This window comes from Mus musculus, chromosome 3, assembly GCF_000001635.26.
Source record: "Mus musculus strain C57BL/6J chromosome 3, GRCm38.p6 C57BL/6J".
In the NCBI taxonomy this organism is placed as follows: domain Eukaryota; kingdom Metazoa; phylum Chordata; class Mammalia; order Rodentia; family Muridae; genus Mus; species Mus musculus.
In genome coordinates, this window is record NC_000069.6 from 122,803,436 (window position 1) to 122,816,931 (window position 13,496).

The following is a 13,496-nucleotide window of genomic DNA, read 5'->3' on the forward strand; positions in this document are numbered from 1 at the left end:
GTCCATTCACGGGGATACCCACTATCCCTGAGTCTCTCTCATTTATTTCCCTCTTGCGAATCTCTATGAGGATATCTATTTTTTTTAAAAAAAAGTTTTAAAAAAAATTCCCTACCAATCTTGGAGAATTGAAAGTAAGGAAAAGGAAAAATAAATAAGGGAAAATCAGTACGTGGCGGAAACAAGTGTCTTGAACTCTCGGTTCAGAGGCTTGGCTTCCTGAAGCTTCTGATCCAGCTGGTTTTCTGGAGAGGCTGCAAATATTATTGCCTCTGTGAACTACATTTTTTACGTTTACATATAAATTTAATTTACATTCTTTTATTTACATATAAAATAAACCATTCAGTACAACCACATCTTTGGATTAAAGGGAATTTCTAAAATCATCCCACATTGCTTAGAAGGTACCCTTTTTGAAAATGAGAATTATGACTCTTACCCGGTTAGAAGGTTTAGAGTAAACCCGGCCCACGAGGAAGCACTGGGTCCCCCCATGAGCCTAACAGCCGGTGCAGTCAGCTGCTGCTCGACTCTCTCTGCCCTTGGCCTGCAGAGCATCTTCACACCTGTATGACTGTACATTCCAGAGTGAACTTGGTAGCTATCACAGGTTTCACCTTGAACTTGGTTGCTATCACAAGTTTCACCTGAGAACCATTTCTAAGACACCCCCCCCACACACACACACACACTAACACACACACAAATAGCAACTTTAAATATATCTATTCGGGCAAGAGTTTTATTCCCCTAGTCTGAACACAAGTATGTTTCTGAAAAAAAAAAAAAAAAAAGCCAGTTCAAAATAAACTTGCTGCTGCTGTGTGAGCCAGTAATCCATTCTAGAGTGACTCGTAAATAATGCGTTTGTTACATCAACAGTGTCAGAATGAGAGTTTCGGGATTTTCTTTTAAAATTAAGGAGTGTAACTTCAGGAGCACGCAATGGACCCTCGATGGAGGTTCCACGGTGTTGATGAAAGCCATACCGAGAGTTGGCAGTGTGAGATCCTAGTAACGTCTCTCACAAGTTAGAACAGGATGCCAGCCGGGTGTTCCCTGCACATCAGTCATCCTGCCTGAGTAACCTGGGTTCCTGTCTCACCCCTAGGTCCTGTCTTACCATGCATCAGCGGCGGAGGAAGAAACAAGAGAGCTCCAGGCTTTATCGGTAACTCTTTTTTTTTTAACAGCTGTATGACTTTATTTTTTTTCTTTTCCATTTTTTATTAGGTATTTAGCTCATTTACATTTCCAATGCTATACCAAAAGTCCCCCATACCCACCCACCCCCACTCCCCTACCCACCCACCTCCCCCTTTTTGGCCCTGGCGTTCCCCTGTACTGGGGCATATAAAGTTTGCGTGTCCAATGGGCCTCTCTTTCCAGTGATGGCCGACTAGGCTATCTTTTGATACATATGCAGCTAGAGTCAAGAGCTCCGGGGTACTGGTTAGTTCATAATGTTGTTGCACCTACAGGGTTGCAGATCCCTTTAGCTCCTTGGGTACTTTCTCTAGCTCCTCCATTGGGAGTCCTGTGATCCATCCATTATCGGTAACTCTTTTCTTTTGGAAACTCACTGACTAGCCATCTAATTAATTTACAAGTGGTTTTACTAGTGGTAGATATTTAGGTGGACACAGAAATTCTTTATGGTGATCAACTTTCTTGCTAGGGCCCAAAGTCACTGATAACACGAAGCACCCATGGTCTATGTTGACTTTGTCATGCTATTCTGTTATCCTGACTTTTGCCCCCAGTGCTGGTCTATGTTGACTTTGTCATGCTATTCTGTTATCCTGACTTTTGCCCCCAGTGTTGGTCTATGTTGACTTTGTCATGCTATTCTGTTATCCTGACTTTTGCCCCCAGTGCTGGTCTATGTTGACTTTGTCATGCTATTCTGTTATCCTGACTTTTGCCCCCAGTGCTGGTCTGTGTTGACTTTGTCATGCTATTCTGTTATCCTGACTTTTGCCCCCAGTGCTGGTCTGTGTTGACTTTGTCATGCTATTCTGTTATCCTGACTTTTGCCCCCAGTGCTGGTCTGTGTTGACTTTGTCATGCTATTCTGTTATCCTGACTTTTGCCCCCAGTGCTGGTCTGTGTTGACTTTGTCATGCTATTCTGTTATCCTGACTTTTGCCCCCAGTGCTGGTCTATGTTGACTTTGTCATGCTATTCTGTTATCCTGACTTTTGCCCCCAGTGCTGGTCTATGTTGACTTTGTCATGCTATTCTGTTATCCTGACTTTTGCCCCCAGTGCTGGTCTGTGTTGACTTTGTCATGCTATTCTGTTATCCTGACTTTTGCCCCCAGTGCTGGTCTATGTTGACTTTGTCATGCTATTCTGTTATCCTGACTTTTGCCCCCAGTGCTGGTTACAGCCTTCACATCTTCTCTTTCACCAAAATTGACTTAGGTGTTTTTTTTTGTTTTTGTTTCCATGTACTGGGGAGATTGAAATGGGTGATTACAGGCGTTTGGTTGTCACAAGTAACCAGCTCTGCATTGGCCAGAGTAGAACGGTCTGATCTCTGACCAGATGGTTTATGGGAGGGGGTTTGAAATCAGGATCAGATAGGGTTCCTGGAGTCCTGTCATTAGTCAGGACGACGGGAGGGGAAAGCAAGCGGACACGTGAGCATGTATGCCAGGCATTCTGGGTACACTGGGTACAAAGTTGGGAACACTTTGGTACACTTTGGTGGTGGTGTGTGTAAAGCTAAAGCCCCTGCATGTAACAGTTTACAGTACACTTACAGTACACACTTTCACTGTAAGTTGTTGCTGCAACCTAGCTAGGTCTCTATAAGGAGAAAAAATAGTGCACAGGAGAGGAAAGCTTGAGCGGAACACAGACATTCTATTCAATTATTATCAATACCCCAGCTCGCCAGAAGATAACCTTCTAATGCTCTGTCAATGCATTCTCATGGAAACTCCAGCCCGGTTGTGAAGACCACCCTGGTGCCTAGAAAAGCCAAAGAACTTCAAGTTCACAAGGCCACGCCAGTAGAAAGAGGCAGTGGAGAGTTTCTAAGTTAAATTGTGTTTAGGAACATGAGTCACCTAGCAAGGACAGCAAAAGAGTCATTAGGTAATTTTATCTGAAAGGTCACACAAAGTTTACAGAGTTATTGGGTTTAAAGTATCCTTTGCCTTGGGCTTAATTGGTACTTTTTAGTTTATTTTTTATTTTTTGAGCTGGGAGTGCCTCTCACACATTAGCTCAGGATGGCCTGGAACTCACTTGAGCTCCTGACATTTCATTCCCCTCAGCTTCCCAAATCCTAGAAGTATAGGTGTGAGCTAGCTCACCCAAGTTAACTGGCACATTTGCTGTACTGGCTAGTTTTGTGTCAGCTTGACACAGCTGGAGTTATCACAGAGAAAGGAGCTTCAATTGGGCAAATGCCTCCATGAGATCCAACTGTAAGGCATTTTCTCAATTAGTGATCAAGGGGGAAAGGCCCCTTGTGGGTGGGACCATCTCTGGGCTGGTAGTCTTGGGTTCTATAAGAGAGCAGGCTGAGCAAGCCAGGGGAAGCAAGCCAGTAAGGAACATCCCTCCATGGCCTCTGCATCAGCTCCTGCTTCCTGACCTGCTTGAGTTCCAGTCCTGACTTCCTTGGTGATGAACAGCAGTATGGAAGTGTAAGCCGAATAAACCCTTTCCTCCCCAACTTGCTTCTTGGTCATGATGTTTGTGCAGGAATAGAAACCCCGACTAAGACATTTGCCTAGTCTACCAACAAGATCTAGTTTTCACTTCGATGGATACTGTGTGCTTTCAAGCCCCGAGAGTTAGAACTTCATGCTAAGGTAAAGGAGGAGTCACACCCTGCAGGAATTTCTAACGACAATGCTGAAACCATCACGGGGGATACTGAACTCTGTTTTACACTTCAGAAATAGTGGAGTCTTTCACAAAAGTCTGAGCTTGGTTTTTTTACCCCCTCAATTATGCTTATAATTTTAGCAAGAGAAAAACACCGTGGAATCGCTGAAAATTGCTACACTGCATATTGTTCAGAACCATCTGTTGTTCCACTTGGAAAATAGATGTCTGGCAGCTGTGCTAGGGATGGAGGGTTACATCTTTTGTAGGTCAAGTAATTTATTTAAATTGGTTGGAATTCAGCAACTGATTTCAATTCTAGTTTCATGTCAACCGAATAAAAACTCCTTTCAGCTCCGGCTACCCAGGTGTCCGAGTCACCCAGGATGTCCCCAAATCGCTGCCTTTGCCATGTGTTTGCCTGCTCGGCTCCATTCCAACTGTAAAACAAATTCCAGAGCTCTCCATTTTTTTATTTAGAAATTTTACTCTTAAGAGATTAAATAATATATGTACCAAATGTGTGTGCCTGTATCCAGAGATCCAGAGAAATTCTCTAGCCATAATGAGGTGATTGATAGGAAACTCGAACGCAACTTTTTTTTTCTTTACTTTTGACTTAATTTGATTTTTTTTTAAAATCCCATTTCAGTGTGTACTTCTCTTGGATTAGCATCAAGTATCACATAGGGCCTTTCAAATGCGCCCGTTGTCATCTTTTTGATGATTCCCTAGTCACAGATTGCTGAGAAAGCAATAAAAACAAACAAACAAACAAAAAAACCAAAAACAAAAAAACAACCAATCATGTGACCGTGGTTTTTGAAAGTTGCTTATGATACTAGAATATAGGGTTGGAAGATGACTTACCAGTTGCAAACATTAGCTACTCTTGCAAAGGACCTGGGTTTGGTTCCCAGTATCCTCTTTGTAGCTTTCAACCATCTGTAACTTCAGTTTTAGGGATCCCGTGCCCTTTTCTGGCCTCTTCAGGACCGAGCAGACAAATAATACACATTTAGGCAAACACTTAAACACATAAAATAAAAGTAAATAATCCTCTTAAAGAAAGATACCAATATAGATCTTAAATGTATACCTCTTCAAATGAGAACCGCTTTGAAATTCCTCGAGGCATTTTTATTGACTTCATATCAAAGAGAAATAAAACAAGAGGACTTTATAAAACATTAATGCTAATTGGGAGAATTTGACATTTTATGGATGATCAAGTTCAGAAGATGCCCATCTTTTCGGACTTGTTTTGATAATGTCTTGTGTGTGATTAAGGAGCCTTTTATTGGCTGGAAACAGTTGTTTCTGTTTATTTTGGGCTTGAGCTCTGAGACTTAAAATCTAAGGCAAACCGAATACCCCTGATATCAATGTGACTGTGTATGTGTATGCGTATGTATATAAAACACACAATCAAACAGATTGCATAGCCCTGTGCCCACATCTTTAGTTTCTGCTGAGGCACTCTGAACCACAGGAGAAATGGAATCTTTTTAAAGAGGCCTTCACCAACACCAAGAAACTTAATAATCTTTAGATGATTGCTATGCTTATCCTACCCCAGTGTATTATTTTTCGTGCTCACATGCTCATAGTTTTCACACTAACCACACAATAAGAAATATAATAATAATATAAAAACGTAAGAAACAGCTTTTAACTGTTAATAGATCTAGAACTTCTTATGGGTTATTGTAGTCTCAAGCAAATAGGACATCTCTGTGCCCCGCTTCATCTATGAAAGAAGAGAATATGAGCTTACCCTGCAGAGTTGCAGTAACAAGTTCCTGGTGCCTGAACCTCCACGGACTTCTGGTTATTGTTAGTAGTTGTAGCGATATTGAGGTCCTTGTGGCTCTGTTATGTAGCAAGCTTTGTTTCACAGGCCCTGTACTGTAATAAGCACCTCAGAAATTATACACAGAGGTAGGTAGAAAACTTCCAGGGGGGAAATGGATCCCGTGTTTTAAGACTAGATTAAAATCAGTTTATAAACTGTACTTGTTGAAGATAGTCTAAAATGGACGATTCCAAGTGAGTTTCTACCATAACTGCTCTCAAGTAAGAAATATTCAGGCCAGTTCTTTCTGAATTCCCAGAGTCCTTGAGCATGAAAACATGAAGCTTATTGATATGCAGACAAACTGAAACTGATGTTTAGAATTATGTATGCAGGATACATGATGTAAATGGAAGAAAATGGAAATCCAACTGCAATTTTAATTTTTCCAGAGGAAGTAAGATGAATAGGAGAACTACAAGAGAATAAGCCATGTACCACAAGGATGTGTTGTCCCTATAGCAGTGTGGTTTGTTACATGTTATAGAATACTGATCACGTGGTTGATGAATTTACAAACCTAGTCTTTACCTCCTAGTCTATGCAGGTACTATATTAGGTCCATCAAATATACCAAGAGTGTATTTGTGTACAGATATGTATGCATATATATGTATATGTATATGTATATGTATATGTATATGTATATGTATATGTATATGTATATGTACACATATATAAAATGAATATATAATATACATATGAATAATATCATCACAAAGATAATCACTTTGACTATGATAGATAGCAGGCATTTTGAAATTATAAAGGTACTCTTTTCTGAGAGACTTGTACCTATGAAGCTATATCTGTGCCTCAATTCCATCTCTTGGGGCCCCACTCCCTCTTAATCAGTGCTCTGACTTAGACATGGGAGAGGTGGCAGCTCTGATTTCAACAAAGATTTTAGTTCATCACTTGCTGAAGATGCATCTAGAGTTTGTCTCTATACAATCCTATTAGGAAATTCATAAATTCTCTTGTTTTCTAATCATGGTTTGAACCAAAAATATGCTCAGAGCCTCTACAGTGTGTATATGTACACACACACACACACACACACACACACACACACACACACATCCTTCTGAAGCAGGAGGAAGCAGCTAGCTGACCTTGTGGTTTCTGCCCATTACATGTGGCATGGTGGTTACTGCTAGTTCCACAAAAAGGCATTTCATTGAAGATAACCACAGTGACCACGTAAATGTCATTGACTATAGATGGCCTCTCTGAATGCAGTGGCTCTAATATTTTTACATCCATCAGAATCACTTGGAAAGCTCCTTGGAACACATAGATGGCCTGGGACCACTCCTGGCTTTTCTAGTTCAATATTTCTGTGTTTACATTTCTCCTTTGATAGCCCACAGAGAACCTCCTTGTGTCAAAGATGTTAGTATGTTGAGGTGAGGGCTCTGGGTAGGCACCATGTACATTGGCTTCTCCATGTTCAAATACTGGTTTCTCTGCCCCCATATCTTGTTGCAATCTGGACTTGGCACTGTATTTCCTGTTTCTAAGTTTGTAGAAATATCGTTTCCCATTTATTCTCTGACTTGTCAATCAAAGCTAGCCAGCCAATGGCTGGACAGAAGAGAGAATAAGGCAGGATTTCCACCAGACAGGGGGTGGGGAGAGAGAGAGGAAGATGGAGAGGGAGAGAGAATTGGCCTTGAGGAAGGGGTCAGGGAGACATCATGGGAGACCATACCTGAGGCCCAGAGAGCCAGACCGTTACTAAAATGCAAGTATCTCATGAATTTTGGCTGGGAAGTAGCCAGATAAGCTTAGAGGATTAGAATAAATCAATGACTGCCCAGGTACTGTGCAGTAAAGCTTGATTATATAATTCTAGTAGATTCAGTTTCATTCAGTTGGGATAGCTGGAGATAGAGAAATCCTGCCACTTTTAAAATTCCTATTGCAGTGAGTGTTGCAAGAGTAACCATTGTCAAGCTCGGTTCTCTGGTAAGATGAAGCATCCTTTTGATAAAGGGCCACGAGTGGGATAGCTGGATCTGGAGGTGGATTGACTCAACTTTCTGAGGAACAACCCACTGATATCTGAGGAATAACTATGCTGGTTTCCATAGTAGCTGTACACAGTTTTCACTCCCACCAGCAATGGAGCAGCGTTCCCCTTACTCTCCAGCTCAAGCTGTCATTTGTTTCATGGATCTTAGCCGTTCTGACAGATGCAGCGTGAAACCTCAGAGTAGTTTTGAGATGGCTGAGGATATTGAACATTTCTTTCTGGTGTGCTCTTCAGTTATCAATATGCGATTTTGCCGATGCTTTTGTGTAGACTCAGTACTATGAACACGCCTCTTAGAATCACTTTCCTTGTGTCCACTGATTTTGGATTTGTTGTGTTTTCAGTTTTGTTGTTGTTGTTGTTTGTTTTTGTTTTGTTTTTGTTTTTTGAGACAGGGTTTCTCTGTATAGCCCTGGCTATCCTGGAACTCACCTTATAGACCTCGAACTCAGAAATCCACCTGCCTCTGCCTCCTAAGTGCTGGGATTAAAGGCGTGCACCACCACCGTCCAGCATGTTTTCAGTTTTATTAAACTCTAGAAAGTTTTTAGTTTCTGTCTTAATTTTTGTCTCGACCCACTTTTTTCTCAGTCGTGAGCTGTCCAGTTTCCATCAATTTGTAAGATTTTTGTTGTTTCTGTTGTTAATATCCAGCTTTAATCTCTGGTTTTCAGATAGAATGCAGGATGTTATTACCGTTTTCTCGTATCTCTTATACTTGGTTTGTGTCCAAGCATGTGGTCAGTTTTGGAGAAAGCTCCATGAGATGCTGAGAAGAAGGTATATTCTTTTGTGCTTGGGTGGAATGTTCTGTAAATATCTGTTTATAATATTGGTTTATATCGTCATTTAGCTTTGGCATCTCTCTGTTTAGTGTTTGTCTGGATTACCTGTCTGTTGGTGAGAGCTGGGTATTGAAGTCTCCCACTGTCCATGTGTGAGGGTCAGTGTGTGATTTAAGCTATAGTCGTGCTTATTTTGCTAATTTGGCTGCCTTTGTGTTTGGGGCAGAGGTGTTAAGAATTATAATGTCCTCTTGGTAGATCGTTCTTTAGGTGTGTAAGGCCTTTCTTTCCTATCTCTTCTGATTAGTTTTGGCTTTAATTCAGATATTAAAATGACTGCACCAGCTTGCCTCAGGTCAGTTTACTTGGAATATCCTTTTCTATCTTTGTACCCTAAGGTGATGTGAATCCTTGATATTAAGGTGTGTTTCTTGGATGAAGCAGAAAGATGGACTATTTTTTCATTCATCCTGTTAGTGTATGTGTGTGTGTTTTAAATTGGAGAATTGAGATCATTGATGTTGAGAGATATCTATGGGAGTTGCTGGTGTTTGTTGATTCCTGTTATTTTATTTTGTGGTATGTGTGTGTGTGTGTATGTGTGTGTGTGTGTGTGGTGTGTATTTGCTGGTCTGAGCATGGTTAACCTCTTTAGGACTTGTAGATAGATATTGTTTAACTTGGTTTTTATCGTGGAATGTCTTATTTTCTCCATCTTCTGTGATTGAAAATTTCGCTGGGTGTATTATTCTGGGTCACCATCTGTGACTCTGTGGAACATCTGTCCAGGTCCTTCTGACTTTCAGAGTCCCCCTTTGAGAAGTCAGGTGTTGTTCTAATAGGTCTGACTTAAATGTTAGTTGGTCTCTTTTTTTCTTTCTTGAAGCTTTTAATATTTTTCCTTTGTGTTGTATGTTTAGTGTTCCATTATTATGTGCCAATGGGAATTTTTTTCTGGTCTAGTCTATGTGGTGTTCTGTGTGCTTTTTTACCCTGATAGGCACCTCCACTTTAGATTAGGGACATTTTCTTCTATGATTTTGTTGAAAATATTTTCTGGTCCTTTGACCTGGGTTTCTCCCCTTCTTCAATTCCTCTTATTGTTAGATTTGGTTTTTTTCACAGTGTCCCTGATTTTTCTGGATGTTTTGTTCATGGATTTTTGCTTTGCTTTGTTTTTTAGATTTCACATTTTCTTTGACAGAGGTATCCATTTCTTTTATCCTGTGTTAATGCTATCCCGAGACTCTCTCTTCCAGTTCACGTATTCTGTTGGTGAGGCTTGCCTCTAAGGTTCCTGTTTGAATTCCTAGTTTTCATTTCCAGATTTTCCTCAGTTTGTTTTGTTTTATTGACGATTTCTAATTTAAGGTCTTGAACGGTTTTTATTTATTTCATTTTATTGTTTGTGTTTTCATAGATTTCTTTACGGGGTTGATTCATTTCCTCCTTAAGGACCTTCATCATAGGCATAAAGGTCTTGTGCTTCAGCCGTGCAGTGATTCAAAGGGTCTATTGTGGTAAAGTTGCTTGGCTCTAGTGGAGACATTGTCCTGGCTGGTATTGATTGTATTTTTATGCTGATGTCCAGGCATCTGGGTTTGGGATGCTTATAATTCTAGGTGCTGGTATCTGGTCTTGTCTTTGTTGGATGGGAGGTTTGTTTCTTAGTTTCTGTTACCCAGTCTGGTTCTTAGGGGAGTATGGTGGCTCTGTGTTGCCCGGTAAGGAATTATTCTGGGAATCTTGATAGGTCTCCAGGAGGCTTGGGGCAAAATGTGTATGTAGGTTTTGGGAGCTCACACTTAGGAACGGGGATGGGTTAGGGAGGGTCCGAAGGGGTCCACAGGAGGGGGGAAAGCAGGGTTCCATCAGGATCTCCTTAGTCCTCTGTGAATGAGTGCAGGGAGTGAGAAAAGGCCATAATGGGTAGTCTGCCACAGAGCTGGGGATGACACAGGGGAGTTAGATTAGGAGAAGACCCGGCAGTGTGTCCATCTGAAGCTTTCCTAGCTCCTCTGCGGGCCTACCTGCTTCTCTGGCAGGCTAGGCTGGTGGGTTCCAGGGAAAGCCTACTGGAGTTGGGTGCTGGGATAGAGGGGGAAGAAATGCTGGAAAAGACAGCCTGTGTGATTCCCTAGAGATAGGAGAGAGGATAGGGAGGGAGGGGAGGCTGCAGCAGCTGATCTAATACAGAGCTTAGATGACACCAGGGCATTAGGATCAGAGAGAGGAGAAGATCTGCAGTTAGCCTGCCTTTTCCCCTGGCCGGCATCTCACTTTCTAAATTCTAACACACACAGCTGGGACCAACGGCTCCAGGAATCTAGAATTGTACCTAACTGCCCTACCTTGAAATACAACTCATTTCAGTCTCTGCTATTTATTAGGAGAATGTACACTATTTTATCTTCTGAAATAGAAAGAAAAACAAACAGAAAGTTGACCTTTTATATCATGCTTAGGAAAGGGTTTTAAGGGATTTCTGACTTTCTCATGCCTCATTAGTGACTGATCCAAGTTCTGAACCGCATCTCATTGACAACGAGGCTCTCATGGAAAATGTTTGCCTGTCCATGCTGGGTCAGTTCCTGGGGTTTGCTTGTGCTGTGGGGTGGTTGTGGGTTGGAAGGAGGAGAGGAAGCTGTTTTCTTCTTAATTGGAGCGGCAGAGAGTATGCATACACGAAGGCTTGGGCTGTGTGGGCCACCTTTCCTGCAGCTTGTAGAACATACTTTGAAGGAAAAGAGAAAATGTCCTGTTATACAAAAAAATGATGCCTTAAGAATAAACCATCTGTTCTCGTGTCTGGAGAGTGTGCTTAAGGAGAGCAGCTGCTATCTGTTTCCTCCCCAGCTGGAGTTGTTCCATCTCTGATGCTGGAAGCCACTGTAAACAATGAGACCTTTTTTGAAACATTTTCCATTTTCTTCCCTGTTTCAGGCTACACATCAGTCCACGGGACTGGCTTTATAGAAAGACTATTCTCTTGTGAATTTTGTCTTCGGGAAAGAGCCTTAGAGAAGGGAACAAGTCTAGTGTATGTGAGGTGGAACATGGCAGCCACTAAGAACAGGAGAAATAGCTTCCGAGGCAGGGGCTGCATGGCTCTCAGTAGTGCTGGGACACTTTAGTCTTGTGATAGCTTTTAGTTTAGGAAAGTTGAAGGCCAGATAGGATAGTGCCAGCCGGACACTAAGAAATCTAAGGGCTTTGACAACTGATTTCACTCTTAATATTTCTTTTCTCAATAAATGAAAGGCTCTTTTTATCCAGTTACTCTCAGCCAGATCTGGCTAACATACTTAGTAACACTTAATTGCCTGCCCATAGAGTGCATGATCATGGGTGATGGAGTAGGGTGGCCTACGAGTTCAAATAGCACAGGCTCCATCAAGAATACAGGAGAAGCCTCAGTGCACTGAGGCAGCCAGGGCCCCTTGGCCAATGACTCTTTGATTGATACTTTAGAGAAAGTTTCAAGTCATGTGGTTATTGTTTTAAATTTCCCTAATATGCAAACAGCATAACAAATTATGATTTTTGTCGAGGCTAGCGTGCACTCAAGGACTGCTCCAACACAGGCAGAGTCTTGGTGCATGCCTATGATCCCTACAGTGGTGAGACTAAGGCAGGGAGGTCATGAGTTCCAGGCTAGCCTGAGCTTCAAATAAAATGAAAATGGTTGCCACTTTAAGCAAAGAGAATAAGATTTTAATTCCCTTCCATTTGTTTACTCTTAATAAGTATTTATGCTAGTAAATAGAAAAAGGGTAGGAAATATGAGACTAAGTTACAGTCATTGATGCATTCAACTGGTGCTCCCAAAGAAGGCAAGCAGCAGGGGCACTTAGCCCTAGGTTAGATTGTAACCGTGCCCTAGAGGAATTTATCAGTTAAAGAGTGACCGACCATAGAAGCAGAAGGTCCAGAGAAGGAGAGACTGATGATAAAGAGCAAGGTATCTTTGAATACAATATCTGTGCTTGCTACAGTTAAATGACTATAAAACCAAAGCCAAAGATAACAGTTAAAAAAACAAAACAAAACAAAACCACAAAGCCAACCCTTCTGAAATACAAACAAAACCAGCTTCCCAACGTTACCTGTAATGAAATTCCAGCAAGTGCTTTGTTTGTTTGTTTGTTTGTTTGTTTGTTCGGCAGGGTAGGTGATTGTCATGCTCACACTTTGGTGAAAATCACCTTTAGTTTACATTGTAGACTCTACAGAGTAGCAATAAGGTCCCATCTGAGCTAGGCAACATACTGTCATGAAAACCAATTTCTAACCCTTCCGTTGGTGTGGGTAGAGAAATGGATACCTAGTATCCATAAGATTTTTGTACACGCCTTTAATCCCAGCACTCTGGAGGCAGAGGCAGGTGGATTTCTGAGTTCGAGGCCAGCCTGGTCTACAGAGTGAGTTCCAGGACAGTCAGGGCTACACAGAGAAACCCTGTCTGGAAAAAAGGAAAAGAAAAAGAAAAGAGAAGAGAAGAGAAGAGAAGAGAAGAGAAGAGAAGAGAAGAGAGAGGAGAGGAGAGGAGAGGAGAGGAGAGGAGAGGAGAGGAGAGGAGAGGAGAGGAGAGGAGAGGAGAGGAGAGGAGAGGAGAAAGGAAAGGAAAGGAAAGGAAAGGAAAGGAAAGGAAAGGAAAGGAAAGGAAAGGAAAGGAAAGGAAAGGAAAGGAAAGGAGAGGAGAGGAGAAAGGAAAGGAGAAAGGAAAGGAAAGGAAAGGTAAGGAAAGGAAAGGAAAGGAAAGGAAAGGAAAGGAAAGGAAAGGAAAGGAAAGGAAAGGGTTTTTGCATGAATGAAATGTAGTGTTTGGACCATTATCCTTACCTTGGTTCCTGCTTGCCTTCCATCGATGGAATGAATAGTCCCAGATAGTTCCATCTGTGAAACGAATACGACCAGAGAGGTATAAAAGATCGTTAGGATCCTCTGTGCCACTTACTGTGTGAAGTAGC

General features: G+C 41.7%; 1 protein-coding gene and 1 long non-coding RNA gene across 3 annotated transcripts in view; one reads left to right on the forward strand and one right to left on the reverse strand.

Moving 5' to 3' along the window:
• Positions 1-13,496, forward strand: part of Pde5a (phosphodiesterase 5A, cGMP-specific) — a 130,217-nt gene that overhangs the window by 74,278 nt on the left and 42,443 nt on the right. For both annotated transcript variants that reach the window (NM_153422.2, XM_006501481.3), the window contains exon 11: positions 1,115-1,174. In NM_153422.2, the coding sequence (NP_700471.2) occupies positions 1,115-1,174 (60 nt within the window). The remainder of the gene's footprint in view (positions 1-1,114; positions 1,175-13,496) is intronic.
• Positions 10,901-13,496, reverse strand: part of Gm34577 — a 36,224-nt gene continuing 33,628 nt past the window's right edge. The window contains exons 5-6 of the long non-coding RNA XR_867614.2: positions 13,369-13,422; positions 10,901-11,260 (exon numbers count right to left, since the gene is read on the reverse strand). This is a non-coding gene — a long non-coding RNA (predicted gene, 34577). The remainder of the gene's footprint in view (positions 11,261-13,368; positions 13,423-13,496) is intronic.